General features: G+C 30.6%; 1 protein-coding gene across 1 annotated transcript; it reads right to left on the minus strand.

Moving 5' to 3' along the window:
* Positions 1-12,972: 12,972 nt before the first annotated feature.
* LOC118041259 (lysophospholipid acyltransferase LPEAT2) lies at positions 12,973-20,228 on the minus strand. The gene is made up of 14 exons (XM_035048523.2): positions 19,603-20,228; positions 19,024-19,204; positions 18,850-18,909; positions 18,356-18,519; positions 18,206-18,269; positions 18,033-18,101; positions 17,741-17,836; positions 17,143-17,187; positions 16,258-16,328; positions 15,424-15,490; positions 14,679-14,729; positions 13,664-13,774; positions 13,521-13,568; positions 12,973-13,444 (listed from the first exon to the last, which is right to left on the minus strand). The coding sequence occupies exons 1-14, from the start codon at positions 20,040-20,042 to the stop codon at positions 13,274-13,276; spliced, it is 1,638 nt and encodes a 545-aa protein (XP_034904414.1). The 5' UTR covers positions 20,043-20,228; the 3' UTR covers positions 12,973-13,273.
* Positions 20,229-20,488: the final 260 nt, after the last annotated feature.

Genomic DNA, 20,488 nt, shown 5'->3' on the forward strand with positions numbered 1-20,488 from the left:
ACCTATGTATTGGAGAAATGACACAAATTCTATATGATATCGCCATGTTAGTTTCCTTCCTAATAGATATAACCCCTATTATAAGAACTAGGGGGTCACTTGACCAAGATACTTTGTGTAGTTATATACTAGAATGCGTGCCTCTGATCTTTGCTTTTAAAGGTGACATCAGCAAATTGAAGTGTTTGAACACTCATTCAAAAATCCCTAGAGGATGCGACTAATGTTCAATTGATTATGTATGACTGATCATACATAATGCACATATTTAAGGGTCCTTCATACTCATAAGTATTACAGGCAATTAATGCTAGTGTTTTACACGTGTATTTATTTTAAATATTCTTTAGTGAGCAATTTACTTTGTTTGTTAATGCTAATTCATTTTTTTAAATATTGACTTCAAATTATAAATATAAATTTATATAGCTTCAGTCACGAGAGTATTTCTATATAGGTAATCAAAAGATTTGAGGGAGTAGTGCGTTTGATGCTGACACGTAAGGGTAACTCTCAATGGGATATTACCAATAATAGAATTTAATAAATTTTGAATAACATGTTATTTATATAAATTACATAAAAAAATATAATAGTTTTCTGGCTTGTCATGTCAAATGGTGCGAGACTAGACATTTTACTTTAGCTCTCACTCACATCCACGAGTTTTACTTGCACAATAGCCTCACCGAGTATGGGTTATATTTGTTCATGTCTAGGTGTTAATTTTTTAGTTTTGAATTTTTTTCTAAGATATATCTTTCATGTTTTAATAGGTTATTTAGATGTCACACATCAATGATTAGATATTAAAAGTTTTATCGATATGTTAAAAAAGAAGGGATTTGTGGTTAGCACCAATCCTGCTACATTACTTTGATATTGTTGAGAAGCGTTGCTCTAATCGGGCAATGCAACAATTTGATATGTCTCAGCACATCTCAAATTATATTGATACTAATGACGAGTTGCATAATATCAATTACCAAGGTAACGCGAAGAGAATTGATTGAGGATTAGTGCAGCTTGCCTAATTTTTTAGCATGTAAGGAGAGATAAGATATTCATGAAGTGGAATCCAATAATTGATCAAGACAATTACATTAGATATTATTTCCCCATAACGTGCCAGTTTATTACACCTATAAGGTCGCGTTTCCTAAGATGGCCATATAATCTGGTGCATTATGAGCCCCCATTATTTGAGACAAAATCAATTGGCATGGAATGGTTTTTTTTTTATACGACATCTATTAAGCACTATTCATATTATTATACATTATAAATGCTAATTATATTTTTGATGAAATTATTAGATGTATTATTTATTACGAGAAATTTAGAGAACAACAACTGCTTTTCGTGAAGGAATCGATTAGACAGGACATGCACTGGCCAACAATGTGCTCGATTTGTATTTTGGTGGATTTCAAAAAATTAAAAAGGTCAAGCATCTTGAAGTTGCCTTAATGGATGGCAAGATCGCTTATCATGAATGAAACATATTGTTTGAGATTCAAGTTCATCCACGAGTGTTCCAAACTTGTCTACGAGCTAAGGGGATTTTGGTGTTGACCCCTCCATAAGCATTATAATCTTGTCATTGAGGTGGATTGATTGGGGTGGTGTAGGTTCTTCTATAAGCGTTCTAGGCCTATTCACAAGCTTGGCTAATTTTTAGATATAATTAGATTCTATACTTGAAAAGTTATAAAAATTATAAATTTAGTTTAAATTCAATAAAATGTTAAGTTAATTCGTGTTGTGTTTAGTTATAACCTATAAATTATAAATTGTTAATTTTAATGAATTATGAATGGTGTTGATTTTTTAATTATGTTGGAAAGAGGAGTTGTAACTTGTGTTTTGGAATCGATAATTGTCGGCATTGTTTTTTTACAGAGGGAATTCAGAGACTAGAAAAACTTTTATAATCACTTTTTTTAGCGAGTCATAAATAACGAATGCAACTCGTCAAAATATATTATTTTTTAAATTTTTGTGTACTGCATCATTTATTCTATTATTTTACTGAGCTAAATTTTAAAAAAAAAAGACAATATTTTTTCTTGTCCTAAAAGAACGAGCAGTTCCCCAGAAATCTTACAAGCCTGCTCCCAGTCTCCACGGGTTAGGAAAAGAGGCCCTTTCATTGCATTGGTTAGCCCCCCCCCCCCCCCCCCTATTTTTTTTTTTCTTCTGTCCTTTCAAATAATAAAGGGTTGTTTGACTTAAATGTTAATTCTAATTCAACAATTAGATTCAATTCCAATGACCCCTTGCATTTTGCAATAGACTCAGGCTCCTTACTCTAAATGCAACGCCCATCTTATTATCAGCAGTGTTTGGCACTTTAGTTGAAAAATATTTTTATAAAATTTTAAAAAAACATTATTTATTTTATTTTAAATTAATATATTTTTAATGTTATTAAATTATTTTAATATGCTGATGTTAAAAATAATTTTTTAAAAAATATTATTTTAATATGTTTTATAATAAAAAAACACTTTGAAAAGTAACCGGTAACACACTCCAAATATTCTTATTATTAAAAAAATAATTTTTTAATTTTTTTTTTTTTTCTAGCTGTAAATTTTTAAAATATTATTTTGTTCTTGATTATAAGGAAAAAATAGATCTTATTCACATTCACACGATATAGTGTTTTCTCTTTTTTTTATTGTTTATTTGTTATTGAAGTAGCTTTGCTTTTTAAAATTATATTTTTAAAAAAATATATTAAAATAATATTTTTTTTTTTATTTTTTTAATATCAGAACTTTAAAATAATTTAAAAATATAAAAAATTAATTTGAAATAAATAAAAAATAAAAAAAAATATTTTTAAAACATAAAAATAAACGTAATTTTATTATTAACAGTTACAACTCTGGATCTTTCTTTTTATGTTTGTTTTTATGAATAATTCCACAACACTGTTAAATCTATCTATGTCAATATTGTATCTATTTTTATATTAATTTAATGAGCATATAATCCCATTTCTTTCGTTAGGTAAATAATTTGATCCCCACTGTTCTTGATCGGTGAAATCCGCTCTAAATTCAACATCTTGACTATAAAGATTTAAATGAATCACCAAACATATAAAAAGGAAGAAGAGAAAATGTTTTGAGTAAATAAAGGATGCGCATGCAATCGCCCCGTGCCTTCCCGCTGGTTTGATATTGAGATTAAATTTATTTATTTTTATTTTAAATTAATTTTTTAGTATTTTTAAAATTTTTTAAATTTATTGATTTTAAAAATATAATTTTAATATATTTTTAATAAAAAATACTTTAAAAAATAAACACATAAATTCATGTAAAAACGTGTGAGGTCCTAACAAATTAAAACTCACGTTCCCTAGCTCATAATTTGGACATTGGACATTGGGCAAGATCATGATAAAGAGGACAACAAGGGATAAGGAGTTGTTTAGTTGTATATAATTTTTATTTTTATTTTTATTTTTTTATCTTTGGTTTTTATTTTTATTTTTGTCATTTCTAATTTTCATTTTATGTGAAGAAGGTAGAAGATGTGTTTATTTAATTAATTTATATATATATATAATAAAATCACTTTGAAAATTGAAAAACATTTAAAATTAAAAAAAAAATTATAAGTTTTTTACCTATAAATGGTTGTTCATTTAACTTTTAATGATGTTTTTTCTCAGACCACCTCACTAATTAATCTTATTATCTTTTTTATATAATTTATTACATGGATGAGGTAGAGATATTGTTCATAATGTTGTAATTGTTTTTTTCATAATCAACAACATAAAAAATCAAATATAAAATATGTAACGAAAAAGACTAATATGACTTGGGGATCTATTAAAAACACCATAAATTAAAAGGAAAATTACAAGCTATTGTTTTGATAAATTTGTATAAATAATAAAGCATGTCTGAGTTACCTAAAATAAACGAAGACACGTGCTGTTGTTTATTTTAGATAAAACATAATATAAAAACAATAGAAAAACTTAAACTAAATAAAAATATATTTTTTCAAAACTAGTTATAAGCTGAGGAATTGAAAAGGCATGTTTTTTTAACTCCTTGAATGAAAAAAAATAAAAATTATAGAGATATATTTTAGAAACCAAGTTATTTTTTACATCTGAACACTATTTAAAACTCCATTGACGTCAAATTAACAATACTTTAAAACATGTAGGGAAGGTACTATAGCTTTCCTTACATATTTTTTTTTTGTTTTTGCATTTTTTTTCCCATTCCTCACATGCTTTTTTCTTTTTCATTTTCTTTTTTCATTTTCCCCTAAAATTATATTTTTTTTATTTAATTTTTTTTTTTTTATATATATTTTTTCAAATCATCTTTGTTAATTTTATTTTTTTACTATTAAATTAGTTGATAATTTAGCTTTATAGTTTTTTTATTTGAAACATTGTTGATTTGCTATAATGTTTTTTCATATAGTTTTTGCTTTGTTATAGTGTTTTTCTACATATTTTTTTTATAAAATTATCTTTGTTGAATTTATTTTTTAAAATATTAAGATGGTTAAGAACTTAGCTTTGTATTTTTTTTTTCTTTAAAACATTTTGGATTACTATAATATTTTTCCACATAGTTTTTATGTTTTTTTTTACGATTTTCTCTAAAATTATTTTTGTCGATTTTATTTTTTTAATATCAAGTTGATTAAGAATTACAAATGTAGTTTTCCTCACAAAATATTGTGGATTGCTATAGTATTTTTCTACATAGGTCTATTTTTTTATGATTTTTATATTTTTATATAATTTTTTCCAAAATTATATTTGTTGCTTCTATTTTTTTAATATTAAGTTGGTTGAGAATTTAGCTTTGTACCTTTTTTCTTTGAAAATATTGTGTATTGCTACGGTCATTCCCCACATATGTTTTTTTGTTATAATTTTTTTTAAAAATTATCTTTGTCAATTTTATTTTTTTTATATTGAGCTGATTGAGAATTACAACTGTATATTTTCTCATAAAATACTATAGATTGTTACAATATTTTTCCCTGTATATTTTTTTTTTCAAAAAAAATTATTTCTATAGTTTTTTCTTGAAAATATTATAAATTGTAAAGTCTTTCTCCATATAATTTTTTTTAATGTTTTTTTTTTTTATAAATTCATGATAATATACAAGTACGTTATAAATCCGCGGCAGCCCACGGTGATTGCATGCAGTCAACTACTATAATCAAATCTTTCTGGAGAAAATAATACGAAGACTAACAATAAGAAAATTCAAACCTCGCAAAACGGTACCTCTCAATGACTGTAGAGAACAACATTGTGCCAGGCTGCCAGCACTTTTTTTTCTCCTGAATAACTACTACTGTAATGGTAAAATATTCAATAAATCACATGCATTTATATCAAGTTAAAAATAATTTTTTAAAAATAAAAATATTATTTTAATATATTTTTAAATAAAAATAATTTAAACACAACCTCTCAAGACAACTGACAGGCAAGGTTAGGTTACATTTCTTTAATATATATAGGTGGGATTTTTAAACAATGCATTCATTCACCGTAGATTCTGTTGATTTTGTGCTTTCCTATTCCGTGCTGGACAATCTAACAGATGGACTTGTTTAATGGTTTTGAATATATCTAACTTTTGATAATTTATATTGTGCAATTAAATGGCACTTTAATAGTTTTTGGGTTCACAGTTTAAATAACTAAATTTACAAGAATTTATAATTAATTTGTAGTTTTTTAAAAAAATAATATTTCAAGACATGGTTGTCAATAAAAGCTTTGTATATTATATTAATTAACTAAACTTTCAAATGTACAATATTTTTTAAAATTATATTCTAGTAAAAAATATATATGACAATATTTTTTTCACACCAACACATCAAATTCACCAAAAAAATATTAATTTAATTTTCTTAAGCTAAACTTAATTGAAAAACTCACGTAAATTCAGTATTAAAATGGAAAAACAAATAGCGACCAGTAGCAGAGGAGGCATCAATTGGGTGGGTATTTTTCAACACACACCACGTCAGTCAATTCACACCAGCTAACTATCTCCATTAAATTTAACAAAGAAACAAGGATTCAACCACCAATAATTCCAGCTAATATAATTATTATAGAGCACAGATGTTTTCCAAGATGAACTTTTTATTCTTTTCGCGTATCTCGTGTCGACACTTGTCAGTGTTTTTTTGGATTTTATGCCATTTATGTTCTCCTTCTTTATTCAGTTTAGGTCTTACTTTTTCGGGGTGGGGTTCAGCTCGGTCTTAACTGGGGAAATTGAGGTGTGGTGTGTGTATTTGTGCGCAAAGGGACCCACGCGGCGTGCTTGGCCCTACTTATTTCTTGAATTCTTTCTATATTATATTATATCTCCCAAAAAATATGAAAAATATGGATAATGGTCCTATGGTTCAGATTCGGGGATGGAGACATTATGACCTAGAAGCTATATATCACGTCACCCCCTGAAAATTTGGTGACGTAAGCCTACGCGACCCCCCGGATTTACATAATCTTGTAAATCTTAAAATTATTAAAAATTTATATGGTTATCAATAAAATTAATTAAAATACATAAAATCAGTTCAAATACTTGTATTAATAAAAAAAATATGTAAATATTATTAAAAAAGTGGACAAATCACGTCAAGATCTAGACAAATTCTTCCAAGTTGCAATCACTTTTTTCCAGGCATGATAGAGCCTACTACCGCCATTAAGCAGCTCCCATGGATGAATGCCAATGACATGATTTATATTGATTCTTGATAAAGATACACCCAGGAAAAAAAAATTCTCGAGTGGAGAAACGATTTGCCATCTCATTTTGCTGAAAAGACTCCTTGAGAGCTTCATTCTTAAAATCTTGTCCATTGATGATTTTGATATTGAATCTTTCAAAAATTAAGTTGGATGTTTATAACCTCTATTATTTTTTATTTATTTTTTGTGGTATTATTTCACTGGTTTAGAAATCATATTAGATTATAATCCTTCCGTTTTTATCAAGGTTTTAATTTTTTAATATATTTATCTTGAATAAGAAATTAAACTTGATTCACTAAAATCAGATCATAATTAATCTTTAATTACACCCCTTTAAATCCTGATATTCACTCTAGCGTACGTCTTGATTTTTTTTTTTTTTTATATCATGGAATTTTAATGAAATTCAGGTGTTCTAATTTTAGGAGGATATTTTATGTGTGAAGAAAACTGAGCCTAGTATTTCAATTGCAAATTTCTTCATAAAATGTTTTTTTATGTATGATATTAACCTTTTTAACGTTTCTTGTCACAAATATTTCAAAAATACAAATAACTAGAAATATTGACACTAATTTTGGTAGTTCTTATGAACGAAGTTTTCTCTCTCCCCAGTCTCTCTTGCAACTTCTCCCTTCTCTCTCAACAACAAGACACCATGCTACAAGACAAGTGAAGTTTAGGGACTAGTTTGCATAAACACTGAAAGCAAAGGACTAAAGAGGAATATATTTCCAAAACATCCTTAAAGTTTTTGAGAAAACAACATCATTTTAAGCTAAAGAAACCCTAAACGAAGTTGTTTTGAGCTCGATGAACAGTAAAGAATAGTGTACAATCCACGATGCAAATAATCCTATAGCTACAATATCGTTGTTACAGGAGAACATATAGTTGTGTTTTCAAAAACTATTTTTTTAATCTTTAATTTATATTTAAAATATGACTATACGTCATCTCTTTTCCCCTCTCTCATAAGAGAATGGATTTTTTTTTAATTCCTTAAAAAAAGAAAAAAGAGAAAAGAAGCAGATGAGATGGAAAGGTTTGATTAGAAAGTATGACATTTTTTTGTACCAAAGATTTTCACCTCAAGAATGATCGATGAGACTATTGACTATCTTATCTTTTAAGGAGTGATATGTAAGCCTTTGTTTCTTCTAACCTTGGACGGAGTTGCCAATTAATTGATAGACCGATTAATAATAGTTAGTGAAATTGATCACTTAATTTTAAAAAAATACTAAAATTAGAGAAAGAGATTAATGAGATTTTTAATATTTAAAGATATGATAGTGTGTGTAGTGACATAATGACTATTATAGAGAAAAAAATATGGTTTTCAGAACCTTTTATAAAAATTTAAGCACGACGACCAAACCTTCTCATGAGCCTATAAATGTCTTATTGGTCTGTAAATACATTTATTAGGCCATTCACATAATTTGTTTGGGGAAAGATTCTTATTTAATTATGACAGACTCATACCTGATTGCTTAAAATCACCCATTATAGCAAGCATGATTACATTATTGACATTGAAAAACATAGAACAATTATTGTGTAAATAATAATTTTTTAAAAATTTAATTGAGAATATTATTTAGTTTACAAGTTGGACAAATATACATATTTTAATTTATAAAACATATTTGAAAGAAAAGTTAATTAAATCTTGATTTTTGTGTAAAACTCGACCGGTTAATACAATTGAATTCAACCGGTCAACCAATTGAGCTAGATAATTGGATAGGTATTTTGTCACATTTTAGAATAATGATATTTAAGTAAAATATTTCTCTGCAGCGAGACAATATGAAAGTATTTTATTTTATAAAATATTTCTCTGACAGTGTTATTATGTTAAAAATTTTAAAAAATTCATACAAATATAAAAAAATATATCCGCTATTGAAAGAAAGAAAAAACTCACTGCTGAGAAGAAAAGGTTTCTCCCTGCTTATATTATTTCGAACAGTTGCGCTCAATTATCCATTCAAGTTTTTTGCCCTTCCATCTCCAACCCTAAACCGTTTTTATCTTCTTCTTGATTTTCTGAATTTCTGCAACTCCTGGGTCTAAAGCAAAGCCTAGAGTGTCGATCTCAATCACCAGAAACTCTTTCTTCCCAGATGAATACATTTTTGCTAAATGTAAGATCGCATTTATTTCCAGCACAGATCAAGATTGTCTGCAAATTATAGGCCACAGTACACTGAAATTCAAAATTAACACCAAGACTATGATGCTTTTGGATGGTAATTAGAACTCTGTCTGTTTTTGAATTTTTAAATAATTTTTTTTCTTTGCTTTAACTATTTTTATATTTTCATATTATTTTGATATATTAATTTCAAAAAATAAATTATTTTAATATATTTATAAATAAAAACTATTTTAAAAAATAACCGCTAGTATAATATTAAATGAGTTAAGTATAATTGTGTTTCCACACAAGCACATTAACCCAAAAAAAACAAGAGAAGTAAAACGAAAATGACTTTATCATTATTATCGATTTCTGAATCAGTAGTGACACATTTTATAGTTGTTAATTTCTGAATCGGCAACGACATAGTTTTTTGGCTGCTGATTTTGAAGTTTATTTGTTTTTGTGGTTAAGGTTGAAATTAAAATTGGATATGATTTAATTATGCATAAAACTCAACCATAAAAAACTAGTTTTTCTTAATTTTTCTAGTTTTTTTAATAAATTTTATACACAAACCTTAACCTCAATCACAACCACAAAAACACATGTATAATAGTCATTGAACCCGCGGTGCAACTGCATTTCCAGAGAGGCACACAACAGGGAGAGCATTTATTGGAAAATAAGTGGTCCCTTTGCTCGAGGTGTAGTTTTAAATATACACGGGTCATCCATTGTTTTTAACAATCCTGCAGCTACCCAAATTCCAAACGCAATATTTTTAAGGCTGAGGGCAAGGGTAAAAGGTAAGAGAAGAATCAGTAGTTAGGTTAATTTGAACTGAACTTACTCAATTACTAATTTCTCGTTTATGGATCCTGTTCCTGTCTCCTACAAATATTCTGCATCATGGACAGGGTTTTTCTATGAAATATTTGCCAGATAAAGCAATTTTAAAAACAAAGAACAAAGAACCTTTTGAGGATTTTTATAAGGGTTGCAGTGATTGTTTTTTAAAGTATTTTTTTTAAAAAATATATTTTTTAAAAAATCATTTTTAACATTAAAATAATAAAAATATAATTTTTTTAAAAAATTTAAATTTATGTGAATCTCCGTTTAGAATATAATCCTAAATGGCCCCTTAATTTAACCGACGAATAAAAAATTCTGTGCAATTGCTTTTTTTTGTTTGTTTGCTAAATTATTAAGTGTTTTAATGAATCAATTGGGATTATAGCCCTTTTTTTTTTGTGGTAAAGATGATTTTAGCATTTAGATACCTCCATAATTGTATGTAAATAACACGCGGATATTAAATTTATACAAATAGGAATAATAAGTTTATGATTGGGTTTGAAAATAGGTGCAAATCGCTTTTTTCAAAATTTTAAAAATCTTTTATTAAAAATTATTTTTTATATATATTTTTAGATTTTTTTAATATGCTAATATTAAAAATAATTGTTTAAAAATAAAAAAAATATTATTTTAATATATTTTTAAATAAAAAATATTTTAAATTACAATCACTGATTATAAAGAAGAGTAAATTAAATAGTAGTAAGATCTGCAATTTCTTAGCTGGCTCCTATGACCTTGCTGTCAAGTTCCATCTTCCAAGCTTGTTGGAAAATATTTATTCACACTTTCACCTCACCCCCCGTCGACACCACACAGTACACTTCTGGAACCGCGCGCGGTCTCTATGAAAGCTTTTTTTTTTTTCTCTTTTATTTTATTGTACTCGAGGAATTGAAAATGCATATTAATTTTTATTTTATCTTATTTTCCTTTTGTATTTGTCCTTGGCGAAGAGCCCCTTTCATAATCTCTTCCATGCCCTACTTGAAAAATAGTTTTTGTACGGGAGACTATACATGAATAATCCAACTCATGAACAAATTTTAATCTGTATATCTTTATTAAAAAACACAGGATTAAAAAATAATCACAAATATATATTCTCTATAACACAAGCACGTCTCCATAAATGCACGTGGATCTAGTACTAACTAGATCCGACCATAATTAAACATGACAGTATACCACGCTCCAGGCATAACAATACGCCACATCGCGAGTACACCACCACCAAGCCCCAAGCATGACAGTGTACTAAGCTCTGAACACGCTCAAATGAATGACCACTCTTCTTAGATATGCCAAAGAAAATGATCATCCTTTCTTAGGTACGCTTAAAGGACAGAACCTGCCTCTCCTGAACTCACAAAGGAAAGGACCCACCTCTTTTAGGTATAGCTTAGGAGAAGAGCTCAACCTTCATGAACTTGGCTATATTTGATATCTTGGACCCTAATTTTCTTACACCTTTTAGGTGTATAAAAGTCATTAAAGAACTATCATATTTCCATCAAATATTAATATAGATGTAAGATATATTTATTTTTCATTAAATGTTATCAGGGTAAAATTACACTTCAGACCTTCATCTTCATAAAAGTACAAGACTCATAAATTATGAATACACCATAAGATCTTCAAAACAAAGATTCACAGTTTTCATTTTTTATTGATTATATATTTTTAGAGCATCTATTTCTATAATATTATTGTATTTTCTCTATCTAAAAAGATATAAATTTAAGCACTAGAAAGTCTTCACTTTCATCAAAAAGACTTTTTGCAGGTATTAGATGCAAGCCACATTAGCCTAATAACCTCCAACTTCTTGTATTTTTTTTTTAAAAATAGATCTCATAAAGTAACAAATAAAATATTATTAATAGCTCATTTGACACTTAAAAATTTCTCAGAAGCACGTATGGAAACACAAACTATTTAAAAACTTTTGATTTGAGCATTATACCTTTAATACCACGACTACAGATTAGTACCGAAGAAATTAAATCCAGCCCGCTTCTATTTGAGAAAAAAACAATATCAGTTAAATAAAAAAAAAGAAATTTGAGTTTGATTTCTTAAGAAGAAATCATAACACGTGGAACTCCTAAGGAGGCTGGCAAGAATGACACATGGGAGGAGGCGGTTCTCGTAAAAGATAATGGCAAATCCTCGCCACCGGAGGAGGGGGGGGCCAATGGCTCATCCGTGTCATGAAGAAGAAGCCAACAGAATCACGTGAATGAAAATAACAGGCAGCTAAAAGGGCTTGTCGAAGCTTTCTGTAATGGCCAATGCCCATCACCAGAACAGCCTCAGGATCATATATTCTTGGATGCAAGAGTGCCCCACACTCTATAATGGGTGGCAACCTCCTTGCTTTTCACGTGATGATGTCCCTCCTTAGTCCTTTCTTTTTTCCCTTTTTTTTTTTTTTTTTTTTAAAAAAAAACAATCCTTTTTATGCCTCAAATCCACCCACTAAGGGGTCGGTGAAGTGGCCACTAACAACAACCCAGATAAGATGTTGCTTGTTCTTACAGGGAGAGGAAGCCCAGCTCCAGGCAGCAGAAGGGAGTTCGTTTTCCTACATCTTCATCATTAGAACACAGCAATAACTCAAAAGCTCTAGCATGTCACCATCACTTTTGATTGCTATCTTCAGCTGTTATACCTACAAATCCAAGAACAATAGACAACTTAAACGTTAATCTTATTATTTTCTTTGGAGTTTTTTTTTTTAAAAGCAAAATTGCTACCGCACCCTTGAAAAAATAAAAAAACACAATTCAAAATTTATATAAAGAAATAATATAATTTAACTGGTCATAGATTGCTACTCTCTTAAGACAGATTGGCATAGATAAATTTAAAAACTATTTTAGTTTTGAATATTTAAGTTAATTAATAGTAATAAAGTACTGTTATTCTTGCCAATTTTTTTAAGATTTATCATCCTTTACTCACGAACCGAATAATTTCTTAAATAAGTCTTGAACAGATTTTTTTTTATGCTACCTGGAAGAAAAATCTAATTTTTTTTGGGAAAACAAGGTACCCAATATTCCTCAAACTATATCAGCTACAGTTAATGTATGGCAGCTCTAGGAAGATTTTCATTTGGAAGTTCGTGTCATCATTTAGATTCTATTTGGCTTGCTTTTATAAATATCAAAAATAATTTTTTTTTAAAAAAATATTATTTTAATACTTTTCAAACAAAATACACTTTAAAAAATAACATCATCCACCTTACACACATCTAAGTTTTGCTACAAAATACAACGGAGGAACCTTTATGGCTACTCAAAATTCTCATGAGCCACTGTAGGGTGGCAGGGTTAAAAATAGCCCCCGCCCCTCTCACCCCTACTAACCCTGAAATTCTCCTCAGAACAAAACCAAGCCATCAAGGGGTACGGATTATACACGACATGAGACAACACAGCATGAATCCTGAAACACATGCATCATACGATCTCCTCCAGGATCCCCTGACCAACTTGTGACGAGTCCTTGTGCACCAAACAAGGTTTAAAAAGTGCTATCAGCAAAGGGTTCCGTCTTAGACAACAAAGAAAATTATCCTTGCTGACACTCCCATCACCATCCATATCAAATATACTGAAGAGTTCATGGATCTGCAAGTAAACAGGGAGTAAACGTTTTGTCATGGATAACTCTCCATTAACAATGAATTAGACTGCAGTAAATTACCTCATCCTCATCGAAGTCTGGGATTGCATGTCTAATGGTATCTCCCAACTAATCAAAATACAACAGAAACCAAGAAAGTGGGCAAGGATTCTCCTGAATTAAAAAAATGGGGAAATTAATAGGTAAAGGGAAGAACAATATACTTCTTGTTCTGAAATTTGATTATGTCCTCTAGTGTCGCATTGAGCAAAAGCTAGTTCACAGGATTGCTGGAATAGTGGTCGCTTCATGACATGGGCTGATCCATACAAGAACTGTGAACAACAAACAATATGTTAGCAAACAGAGTCACCATGATATCAATAATTGCAGCCATTCCTGCCAATCATTGTAGAAGTCTAAAATAAATTTCTTTTCCATTTGTATAGCACATATATGTTCTTCCCATAGCCCATGTTTAGCGTTTTCTTATAGATTGTATAAAAGCAGTGAGTTATCTGCTAAATATCCATCAACTTTACTCTTGAATCAAATATCGGCACTCTGTATTATTTCTAGAAATAATACCAAGGAAGAAACTAAAGGAAGGAGAGGATCGAACATTTAGATTGCACCAACATCGCTCTTGGATCAAGTATTTTGTAATTCAATGAATACAAGAAGAAATAAATCTAGCAAAAATAATAAAAAATATATTTGGACCCTTATGACATTGGGATAAACAGCAGCCAGAGGTTATGTTAGTCGGGACCCTTTTCACAATGAGTTCACAGCAGGGAAAAGACTAGCTATTGTTGTTTTGCATCTTTTCTGAAGAGACCAACATAATGCACCACCAAAATGTAGTGACACTCTAGCGAGCCTAGTGGATGAGGTTAAGAGTATTTAAGGATCCATTAGAAGTTAGTTTTTGACCACTTTAATATCATGGTCTTAAGAAAACGAATTGCCAACCACGCTGTAACTAAAACTTCGCATATCTCCAAGTTCAGGGAAAAAAAGAGTTTAGGACTGAATTTGCCTAGTGTGTCATAGATTCCATTCTACCAGAAAAGGTTAGAAAACATTCATTGATATGGGCACACAACTTGCAGATGCTCAGGTCTCTATGATCACAAATTGGTTGCAATACACATTCAAATTATAATTTAACTATAAACTCAAAAAGGTGTGAACTGCATCCACAGCAAAGATAAAACCGAACGAGGGAAACTTTACCTGCTTGAATGTAATTGATCCATTCTTCTCTACATCAAGGAAACCAAATAACTGCATTCCAACACTACTTAATTATTACTCAAGAAAGTGCAATTCCACAGACATGACAATAGTTTAAAACTCAGCATCTGCAGTCTGTTACATTATGAATTGCGTTCATTAAATTTCCTAAAGAAGCAGAATTTTTCAAAAGCATTCAAAAAATATCATATAGCATAAATAATTATCATGTTTCTTTGTTAATGACTTCAATTCATGCCAGAAACTGATGCAGCTATTTCTGCCAGTCAGATAAAAAGGCGGCTTCCCAAGGTCTCTGTATCATAATCTATATTTGTAACATGTCCTCAAAAAATTGTAAACAAGTTTAATCACATGGTTTACAAAGTTAATAAACGCTCTTACAGAAAACTAAGTCCACTAAACGATGAAATGCACACACCAGTGTTAATCTATTCAAGAACTGAAGCTTATTCCATCACCCCAGATAAAGACAGGGTAACCATTTTATACCAAGTATGGTAATCTATTGTGTCAAAAATACATCCTTACAAGGAAATGACACTGCCTTGCTGCTTTGGCCAATTTCCATAACACAATATAATAATAATCTTTAAATTGTTTACATGACCCGGTCAAGAAAGATAAACTAGAAAGGCAGAGTGAGAACATTAATTCAAATATTAGATCACCATTTTTTAATTGAAGTGCCTTGCTCAAAAATCTGCCTTTTGGGATAACTAACCTCTTCTGAAAGTGTGCAAGTCCTCAGTCTGAAAGTCCTCAAAAAGTCAATGAATTTAACACGACCACTGTGGAAAGAAAGAGATTCAGAACATATATTTGCATTCACTATTGCAGAAATAAAAGACCAATGGACTTCAATGATCATAGTCATGAACGATAAGAGCTTCAGTGTTTTCATTTAAAAATTAGATGCATCATCAAACTATTATAATGCTAAGCATAGCAATCAGCAATAAAAAAGAAGAATAAACATAGTTTATGAACAACATAAAATGGGATGTAGAAAAATCATGAACCCAAAGTTGTGGACAGCATATCAACTATGGCCTTGCAATAAGTTGCAGACTTGTAGTATGACCAGAATTGAGAGATAGATAAGAAGAGAGGCCTAGTTACAATGCCATATATCAAAATCAAATAAAAAACGATAATAGAGAAAAATGAAAATAGCAATCACCACAAGAATTTCTTAACAAAAAGTAGATCCGGTATGGAAAAAAAAAAACAGGGAAGCAGGAATGCTATGTACGGCCCACAATTCAAACACAGCATCCAAGCATGCAACACTACAGTTAAAGACAACTTGACAGTCTTCAGTTTTTCCAGTGAGTTTAAGAGATGCACGAATCCCACCAGAGGAAACTTGCCAGGGAATTGAGAACTCAGAGTAGCTGAATGCTAAAGGGCACAACTGTCTTCAAATTTTTCCTCCCATGATCCCATTTCAGTGGTCCATAACTAGATAGTCGCCATTAAATTCAAGTACTAGATAGTATCCTTCAAGCAAAAGCTAGATCAAACAATAAATTCCTCAGTTAGGAAAACTTAATACCTGGCATCTGGGTTCATAGACAGAAACTTGTCCAGAAAGTTCACTGCTTCTAAGCTGCTTATATGAAATAACTGGAGAACAAAATAACCACCTCATTAAAAAATATAGTAAGATAAGCTATAAATAGAAAATATTAAGGATCCAAGGCTTTTTTCAAAAGCTACATGACTTAATTTTTTACTCGTGCATTGCAGTGACTCGATGGTTTTTTTTTTTTTTTTAAATGATACATTAGAATGAAGCGACAATACACAAATACTAGCAAGTCCTATTTGCAAAGATTCATGTTACCAGAAACATGGCCAAGAACAATTTATCTAAATAGTGCAAGTGCTACTTTCAAATTAAAAAAAGCAGCCACCAAGCTGTCTCTATCTCTCAAACACACAATTTAGCTCTTACACTGCAATCCTAACCATGAAATACAACCATGAAATACAAGAATCATTTTAGTCTTTCTTTTTCCTTGACAATCTTCAAGAAAATATATCCTGCACAGTCAATAACTTCTAGACTACTGTAAGACCTATATATGGAAATGAATTTGCTACTGTGTTATTTCTATGCAAGTACTACCCTGTCCTAGAAACCCCAACTTGAGGTGAGAAAGAGTTTTTAGTATCAAAACCAAAGGTGACTTTACCAGCTTATCCGATACAAACACCCACAGGCGTCTTGCTACAGTTGATGAGGAAGAAAATTAGAAACATGATCATTTAATCATAGACAAAAAACAAATTATTAAGATTTTGCACCATTCAACCAAAGGGAAAAACACCCCAAAAAAGTAATCCATCCATTTGCCTAGATCAGATAAATGGATTGGTTCAATTTCCTTAATTAACAGTAAACTCAACTTTAAGGTATTTGAATCAAAATACTTACTGATTCCACCTTTGCCATTTCAACCATATAACTTGAGGGCTTCTCCTGTAAAACAATATCATAAATATCAGTGCAAACTCCACAACCCTTTAGTTCCTCTGACAACAATGTCAACTTCTTATTGAAGTAAACAAATTAATCAGAATACACATTATAGACACGAGAAACATAGATCTGGTATGATGTAAAGTTTGTTTTGACACCCAGCAGCACAGACATGGTTGCCAATAAATTATAGGTAAAAAATATCCAGTTGAGCTCAACTGTAGCAAAGGATTTATGATGCCCAGTCTCTCAGTGTCAGGAACTCAAGGTAAGGCTATTGGATCAACACCCATATTTCTTTCTAATTTGTTTCATTTCTAATCACCACATAAGGAAGTTATGACTTATGAGGTGTAAGCTTAGAACTTCATGCTTAAAACCATTGTGCATGTTAAGTTTGGAAACAACAAGGCAAAATCAGATATTCTGAAGTCAACCTTGTATCATTACTCTAATGTTCATTCTCTAAACACACAAAACTACTTCACAATGTGGTGCAAACATAGGTGCAAGATAAATTTGAAAGGCAGGTTCTGGCAAAGAAATGTTATACCTGCTTCAACTCAGATGCTTTTGTGAGAAGCATCAAGTCGCCATAAGAGTGATTAGTTTGAACAACATTGAGAGCAGATGCAATGGCATGGCTAGTCTGCATAGATTCATATTCATCAATGTATCAGTACTAACGACCATCAGAGGAACGGAGAAGCATATAAGAGGACTATATCAACAAAGATCCATAATGGGCAGCAGTATATTGAGCATTTGCATGTGCGTGTAAAGAGAAAAAAAAAGGCTAATAGATCAAAGAACTGAAAGTAAGCGAATTAAAATCAATCACTCACCCTCTTGGCAAAATGGGAAGGATTTTCTTTGCAATTATCAAGGGGTGAAACAATCGGTAGATATTCTACCTGTTCAATTAAGAATAAATTATTACAAGTTATATAAATGGCTTTGAATCACCATATTACATGGTAACCCAGGATCATATTTAACAGGCAACAAGAAAGCACACCTCCATAAAATTGTGAAACTGTGTGAACATTCTAAACATGAGCATTCCCAGAGAAACATTCCCCCTAGCAAAAACAGCAACCATGATAAGTAAGGTAGATTAAACACCATTACAGACAATAAGGAATTCAATGTATGAACAAAGCCCTACCAAGATTGATCAAAGTGAACATGGGGATAGCGAACAATTACTGGTTGAACTGCATAACCAGGGATGAACGCTCCAAGTTGGAATGAAATGAGAACCTTTCCATTAGTTGTTGTTCCCTCGGGAAACAAAAGAACTCGAGGAAATCTACCGCACGAAGCCTTTCTCTGCATTCAGATCCTTGAAAGCACATTTCTGTATCAAATAGCTTATAACTTGATATAAATTATTTAGATGTATTTTGCAAACTAAACATAATATCACTACTGGGTTTCCCAATTTATGGAACTGTTAAAGGGTATTTTTAAGCTCTATTGAGACTAGTGAAGATGCATGCAAGACATCCAAAACAGAATAGGGCATTCACAAATTAGGTACAGTTTAATGAATCTGAGCATTACACAATTTGTGCAAGTCACTGAACGCTATACTGCAGGGATTTTATTAATGCAATTCAAAGAAGCATAAAATTAGTAAACATTACAGAAACTGTATACCTTTATTTCATTAACAGCAAGCTTCCTTGATGATGGTGAAAACCTATTGACATAGATCACCTGCAAACATAGCACAACGAGAAAAGTGATAATTAAAACCAAATTTTGAGGGAAAAAACAAGAAGATGAAAAACTGTCAACTGCACCTAATGTGATGATATATAATCAGATTACCTGCATTGCTCTAATAATAGTTCCTACAAAGGGCATAGAATCGTGTGACTCTGCTGCAACAATTGTTGGGAAGAATTCAAAAAAATAAAAAATTGGATCGATATATGATACATGATTAGACACAACAATCGGTGCAATTTCTCTAGGAGCAAGCTTTCCTTTTCTTTTGATCCAATGATAACTGCAACACCAACCACCCAAAAAAAAAATCACATCGATTACCTTCAAATAAGAATATAAAAATCAATTATTTAAAATATAAAGTCATTTTTATTTCCTTCAAGTAAAAATCCACAAAATCAAAAATCAAAACCCCGTTAAGCAAATAAAAAATAAATTCTTTATATCCAACAACCAAACAGACCATAAAGTTTCGAGCTTCAACAAGAAACATATAAATATTAAAAACATGATAAAAATTAATTCAACAAACCTCCCCCGCCCCCCGCCCCACAACCACCACCAAAAAAACCGCAAAACAGCATATCTTAATCAAACACATAAAACCAATTCTTTAAACAATCAAACAGACCATACAGTTTCAAACTTTACAGATAAAAAAAGAGAAACTTAGCATACCCAAAGGAGAATAAAATACAGCGAGTACAACCCCTAGTGACCCACATTAACCGAGACCTCCACTTGGGCATAGGATTATGCTTATCCTTCCATCCTAACAATGCGATTTTCGTTGCAACATACCCTGCAGCCAAACAAACCCCAAAAAGCACCAATCTTACTATTGCAATTGGCAAGCAAATCACAATCTTGATCAGTTCATATAATCCCTCAATATTAGGCGTATCGTTTCTAAACGGATCCAATGTTGATGGTGCGGGTACGGACAACCCATCTGACCCGATAAATTCAAACGGGTTGCGAGAAGAAGTATTAGGGTTCGGTTTGTGGTTGTTGGATTGTTGGGTGGAGGAGTCAGAGTCATGAACATTGAGGATTATATGTGGAGGATCTGACGGTTGGGAGGAGAGGAGAGGGGATTCGAGATCATGGTTTGCCATTGTTGATGGCGGGTGCGGGGTTTGGAGGGAAGGATTTTTTATTTTATTTTTGCTAATCGGAGGGGAAAGGAAGGACACAGAGGTGAATTGTTACTTTATTTGTTTGGTTCACAAGAAAGTGAGGAGACAGAGAGGAAACTAGATGAATTGAGTGTTTTCTATGTTATCTACCACGTTCTTCTCATGTGGGGACTTTATTATTATTATTTTTTTCTTACAAGACCAAATTCTATTTACCAAGTTTTCTGGGCTTTTATAGGATAAATAAGTTATTGTCTTGAATACTTGTCGGAATATAATTTATTTATTTTTTAAAAGAATTGTCAGATATTATCGTGTGGGCATTCAATCCATTTCTTCGCAAGTAAAATTTTATTTCTTAATAAAATAAACTGGATTAGTATATTACCTATCTCATATATAATTATTTATTTTATTTTATTATA

Source organism: Populus alba, chromosome 14 (genome assembly GCF_005239225.2).
Source record: "Populus alba chromosome 14, ASM523922v2, whole genome shotgun sequence".
Classification (NCBI taxonomy): Eukaryota; Viridiplantae; Streptophyta; class Magnoliopsida; order Malpighiales; family Salicaceae; genus Populus; species Populus alba.